This window comes from Cibotium barometz, chromosome 41, assembly GCF_041138505.1.
Source record: "Cibotium barometz isolate CiBa-2024 chromosome 41, ASM4113850v1, whole genome shotgun sequence".
NCBI lineage: Eukaryota > Viridiplantae > Streptophyta > Polypodiopsida > Cyatheales > Cibotiaceae > Cibotium > Cibotium barometz.
Window position 1 is genome coordinate 22,614,058 of NC_141086.1, and position 6,658 is coordinate 22,620,715.

Here is a 6,658-nt window from a genome sequence, read left to right on the forward strand (position 1 = left end):
AGTCTAATGAAAGGACAAGCTGGAAAAGCTATTTTTTAGTATATTTACTCACTAGTTTGAAAGACTACTAAAACAGACTATTTCTAGACTATCAACCCATCACAAAAAAAATATAGATGTTGCAATCAATCAACTCGTGGTAAAACTCCTTCTTCTCTTTATATGTTATTTCTCATGCACTGTTTTGCCATTGCTTCTTATTAGGTTGCCATTGCTTCTTATTAGTTCACCCTCAAGCTGCTCTCAGACCACCCTCCTCTTAAGATACAATGGAGCTGCTCTGTCTTTCTATTTATATATTACTATCTCTAGTTTTCTCAACAACGTTGAAGATGAAGATGTCTGCTGCGCTCATGTTGCAACTCTCACCCTCACGACAAAGGGCATCACCTGCCCGAGCATCACCTGCCCGAGCATCACCTGCCCGAAAGAGAGTATGTTCTTTTACGTTTTTTAAATGTGCGTTTTTTCCTTGCGTTTGTATTTTGTGTGTGGGGCCAAGACCATGAATGTCTACTGGCTCCTCCTCTTCATTGTATAGCTAAAGATGGCCACGTACTGGCACAAGATGGTCATTGTAGAGCTTTAAGGCCCCTACACAGGCATGTCTTGTCTATCCATGGAGGCATCCACATTAGCAAAAGATGTCTATGTTTTTATTAAAAATAAGGGCTCAACATGCCCATCAAAAAATTTAGACCTCAACATGGCCACTGTAGAGCTAAACATTGGCTTATGCTTTATCTGCAGAGCTAACATGGTTATTGTAGAGCTTCCTGGATCAAGTGCGCTCAGCGCACTTGATCCTGGAGGCCCTACACAGGCATGTCTTGTCTATCCATGGAGGCATCCACATTAGCAAAAGATGTCTATGTTTTTATTAAAAATAAGTGCTCAACATGCCCATCAAAAAATTTAGACCTCAACATGGCCACTGTAGAGCTAAACATTGGCTTATGCTTTATCTGCAGAGCTAACATGGTTATTGTAGAGCTTCCTGGATCAAGTGCGCTCAGCGCACTTGATCCTGGAGGCCCTACATAGACATGTCTTGATCCAGTAAAAAAATTTACACCTTACATAGACACCTCAACATGGCTACTTACTGTAGAGCTAAACATGGCCACTGCAAAGCTATCTGGAGGCTTCATCTGCAGAGCCATTGTAGAGCTTCCAGGATCAAGTGCGCTCAGCGCACTTGATCCTAGAGGCCTTACATAGACAGACCTACATAAACATGGACCTACATAAACATGTCAACATGGACCTACATAAACATGTCTTGATCCAGCAGAAAATTTACACCTCAATATGGCCACTGTAGAGCTAAACATGGCCACTGCAAAGCTATCTCGAGACTTGCATGTGCAGAGCCATGACTATGCCATCCTTGTCATTGTAGAGCTTCCAGGATCAAGTGCGCTCAGCGCACTTGATCCTGGAGGCCCTACATAGACATGTTTTGATCCTCAATATGGCCACTGTAGAGCTAAACATGGCCACTACAGAGCTATCTCGAGACTTCATCTGCAGAGCCATGACTATGCCATCATAGTCATTGTAGAGAAGGAGTTTTTACATTGGCCATTAAATAAAAAAATCCAGATTGTAATCAATAGCAGTACATTATTGCAAGCACAGAGAGATAGAGAGAGGGGGACTTACATGCTTGCAAACACGCAGAGGATATTTGCAGGTGATAATTGTAGAAGAGGATAGTTGTAGACAACAGCTGCAGAGAATAGAGTAGAAGATAGTTGTAGAAGATAGTTGTAGAAGACGATAGCTGCAGAGGATAGTCGTAGAAAATGGTTGTAGAAGATAGTTGCACGAGTGTACCTTTCCTTCCAGCCGTTGCAGAGGAATGAAATCCTTTTTGGGAAAAGGTTTTTTCGAGCACTTTGTTATTAATGATTAGGAATTTACAGCCTTGAATAATCCGTATACTTTGTGCCAACCCGAGATTATTTTCAACCTTGAATAATCCGTATATTTTGCGCCAACCCTGCCAACCCATGATTATACAACCTTAAATAATCCGTATACTTTGTGCCAACCCATGCCAACCCATGATTATACTACCTAGAATAATTCGTGTAGTTTACTTTACTTTTTGTGGGAAGAGTTATATCTTTGAAAATGGACACCAACTCCCAACGTTATGTGACTAGATCTTCTTGTTCTCAAAAAGATTGTTGTTTTGCTGGTATGGATTCCTTACTACCTCCTTCTAAACGCTCCAAAAAATTACAGGCAAGAACAACCGAGAGGGTGTCTCGAGGATTGTTTGATGAGGAAGTTCAGAGTCAAGGCCAAGTGTTGATGGAGAATGATAGACATGAGAATGAGAGAGACAGGGATGACAGACAAGAAGAGGATGAGAGACAGAATGATAGAGAGGATGAGAGACAAGAGGATGAGAGAGAGGATGATGATAGAGAGGAAGATAGACAGGAGGATGAGAGAGAGGATGATGACAGAGAGGATGATAGAGAGGATGATAGAGAGGAGGATGAGAGAGAGCATGATGATAGAGAGGATGATAGACAGGAGGATGAGAGAGAGGGTGATGATAGACAAGAAGATGGGAATGATAGAGAGGATGATAATGAAGAAGAAGAAGGTGGAGACACATTGACAACTGAGACAAGAAAAACAGAGAGCATCAAAGCAGAAATTTTCGGAAAGATCCTTAAAACCTCTACTCCAACTGCATTCATCGATCGAATTAGAGTTAGATTCAGCACCCCCCCTCCCAAGATCCCCTTGTGTAGGCTTCTTCCAACAGAGGCCATAAGGAGACTATGCCCCAGTACTGATAAGAACCTTGGTCGAGCATTCAAGAACCTTGGTGGGTATCTTGAAAGCAAGGGGGCGTTCACGGTGTCCATGTTTGATTTGGATGGAGAGGAGACTCCTCTGACTGAAGAAACAACATTGTCATGGAGTTCAACATGGAGGGATGTGAATGGAACTTTTGAAGAGTCTCTCAGAAATATGCCAGAATGGGGACCGTTCATCCAGGGTAAAATGATACATGTACTGGATGGAAACAACCGCTATAAATCTTGGATGGATTTGATTGCTCAAGGTGAGGGTGATTTGAAATGTTTTTATCTATTTATACAATTTTATGTATGCATCTAATATAATTTTATCATCTTCTTTCCTTTTACTCAGAATTTCCAAATGACATCTCTAAGCATTGTCTGGTGGCCTGTGACTTTCTACAATTCGAGAAGGCTGACGTTGGAGAGCTGATGTTTTCTCTTTCCAGATTGAATAAGTATATGTTTTATTATTTTTCTCTTTTTTGCTCTTGGCATTGATTGCATGATGTTGCTTCAACTCTCTGCATTGGTTGTACTAGGATGCATGACTATGCCTTTGTACCAACAACTTTTGGGGATAGGCTCTTCCAAATAAGGAGAATTGGTGAGTCCGATAAGACTACCCTCCTTGCAGAGCTCGATGATGAGGACAAGGCTTGGATGGAGAATGAAATGAAAAAGTGCCCCACTCGTGGCAAAAAAAGCTGGTTTTCTGTTCCAATAAATATATTGGCATGCCTTGTGTTTAAGGTATGCAAGATATTAAAGGTGTGCAAGATCTACTTAATTATGCGAAATATGTTTAATGTATGCAAGAGTAATTTTGTAATTAAATGGACTCTGTAGGACGATATGGAGATGAAAATCGAGGACAAGGCTAAGGGCATGGATGTAGACGGAAGGGCTAAGGTGATAAGAGAGGTAGAAATTCTGTATAAGAATAAGGTGGGAAAGTTTGCCCGCATAGCAGACCCTGCCAATGGAGAATACTTTTGGCGTGCTGTTTTGTCACTCCCTTGGCATGCAGCAGGGACCCATATTGCGACAGAAGAGAAACTGAACATGATTGGGGCTGCACAAGTTAGGGATGAAGATAAGGCATTCTTAGTTCGAATGTTGGATAATTCACAAGCTAGCATTCGAGAGACAGAGTACTTGCCTAAAGACAAAGCAAAAGCTAGAGAGTGGCTACATTCATTTGTGTTCTGGCTACAAATAAGTTCTTATGGCTCCAAGCTTCTGGAGGAGATTGAAAATTGTGATAGAATCTCCTTACCTTCCATTAATTCCTTTATAAACTATGTCGTCTTTCATCGACGAAAGTATTTCAAAAAAGCTTTCAGAGTTCATCAGGGGGATATAAAATTTAGCAATGATATGGACACACAAAAAGGGCTACGCTCTGCAACACATCGAGTTGTTTATAGGTAAAAAAAAAACTTGGTCAATTTTATTTCTTCTCCTTATGCTTCTTATATAGCCTATTGACTTTAGTTTTCCTTTCCATTTGGAATTTAGATGGCTGCTGAAAGAGGTGGATAGTGGTGTAGTACAGGCCATACCACCTCTTGTGTTGTTATGGATTTGCAAGGATACTCCACGATATATATATGCGGATCTGCACCTTGGGAGAGTAAGTGTTTTCTGTAATCATGGTCATGATGATAAAATGTATGTATGATGATAAAACGTATGTTATCTATTTTTGAAATGCATGGTTAGCCTCTATCAAGTGTTGAAAAGACAAGATGCCCCTGGTGGCTAGACATGGAGAGGTTTGTTGTGCCAGATGAAGAAATTCAATTACATGATCAACACTTAGCTATATTGGCTAAGATGACCGTAGTGGAGGGTTCTGATGAGGTAACCATAAGTTGTCTCTGATTTTTGCACGATGATAAAGTTTTTTGATGAGGTAATTTATAACCATAAGTTGTCTTTGTGCAGAGTATACCATTGACTGCAGTACGTGGCTGCTCTACGAGCTCTCATGCCACATCTATAGCCTCTACATCTAGAATGCACCCTCTACCAGTTAACCTAGGGAGGGATATAGTGAGTCAAGCATTGGATGCAAATAGGAGACAAAGAGAAGTACATCAAACAACAAGTACTTCGGGCAATGTACATGTAGCCTCGTCTATGATCCAACCAGCACCTTTGAAAGGTGATATCATGCCGTTAACAGTAGTGTATGTTTATTGGGGTGATAAATATTTTTCTCTTACCAATCAATCTTCTTCTGTGTTTCTTCTTGCATTGTGGGAATTCGCAGGCATGGTATATGCATTCAATACCTCCATCGAGGACCTTGCAAGGGACTGTAAGAACATAGAAGGGCCATCCCCTCTATTCAAACATGTTTTGGAAGCCATGAATGTGCTTTGTAATAAAGGAAAAGTCCATGGGAAAAGGACTGACTATTGTGTGGAGATGGTGTTTGTAGACTTCCCCTCAAACCTCGTTGTTGAGGGTTGTTTGGGACACAGAGTGCCACCTTGGAATGTGGTTAGCGAAAGTCTATATGAGGCAACTTTTCAATTTGTAGACTTTTGTCTTAATGATCATGGCTTCATAACATGCCTTTATACAATGGAAGAAGGAGTGAAGATAGAGCATGAGGCAACATCTAGAGGATTTGTGGTCTTTCATCGACAAGTGGTCAAATGCACTCCACCAGTGGGAAAGAAGATGGGACAACTTGTAACAAAGGTAGCTGCACACTTCTCTTCTACAAAAATTCTTATGTCTATGTCTATTTCAACTTATAGCCTAAGGAATTCACTACTATTTGAATGGATTTCATTACAGGTTGCATGTCTTATTCTATCTGTTTTTGTACGCTCAAGTACACCAAGGCAGTATTTACGGATGTATGGAGATAAGGTGGAAGAGCAAAATCTTGGGAGTGAATTAGATCTGGAACAAGACCTCATTCAAGATATGTAAGGGATCGACTCTGGATCTGTGATTAAAAACAATGTCTATGTATTTAGGGTTTAGGTTTTTGGGTCTCTCATCTCTGTGTTTATGTAGTGTTCCTGAAGAGGATATGGTAAAACGAAAGGGAAAGCCTTGGAGAGGTGGTTGCCAAAGAGGGCAGAGGCTATGCAAGTACATAGTATCTCTCTTTTCAAAGACAGGGGATACTATTGTTGACTTGTTTGCTGGGACTGGAACTCTTGGACTTATTGCAGCGGTCATGGAACGTAATGTTATTATCTTTGAAAAGGACCATCGCATATATAATAAGCTATTGGAGCCATATTCTACAAAGGTAATTCCCAAATTAATAAGACAAGGCACTGTTAATACCCCATAATCCTCTATAAATGCAATGTTCATTAATTTCTTACTTTTTTGCAGTTTGAAGAAGACTAAAGACATTTTGGATCTTAGCATTTTTTGTGAAGACAGAAGACATTTTGGATATTAGCATTTTTGGTGGATGTAGCGTGATATTTGAACTTTTTTTTAAAGACATTTAAAGACAGTTTTGATGTAGCATTTTTGGTGGATACAGAAGACATTTTATATATTAGCATTTTTGGTGGATGTAGCGTGATATTTGAACTTTTATTTAAAGACAGTTTGGATGTAGCATTTTTGGTGGATGTAGTAAGCCTGCTTTTATTTTGTGTCTTGAATACATTGTCTTGAAGGTGGTATGTCTTGAAGGTGGTATGGCATGTCATGTAGTAAGCCTGCTTTTTTTTTTGGTATGTCATGTGTCATTCTTGCTCACTTTCAATGGATACATGACAAGAAACTGCTCGCATCTCGTATTGATTTGAAAATAATTTGCAAATTGGCTCGCTGCAATGGGC

The 6,658-nt window shown here is 40.1% G+C and overlaps 1 protein-coding gene across 1 annotated transcript; it reads left to right on the forward strand.

The window, feature by feature from the left end:
* Nucleotides 1-3,371: 3,371 nt before the first annotated feature.
* Nucleotides 3,372-6,212, forward strand: LOC147614779 (uncharacterized). The gene is made up of 8 exons (XM_086779972.1): nucleotides 3,372-3,581; nucleotides 3,678-4,258; nucleotides 4,350-4,464; nucleotides 4,554-4,694; nucleotides 4,779-5,543; nucleotides 5,643-5,776; nucleotides 5,868-6,108; nucleotides 6,198-6,212. Exons 1-8 carry the CDS (start codon nucleotides 3,372-3,374, stop codon nucleotides 6,210-6,212), a joined length of 2,202 nt encoding a protein of 733 aa, XP_086636098.1.
* Nucleotides 6,213-6,658: the final 446 nt, after the last annotated feature.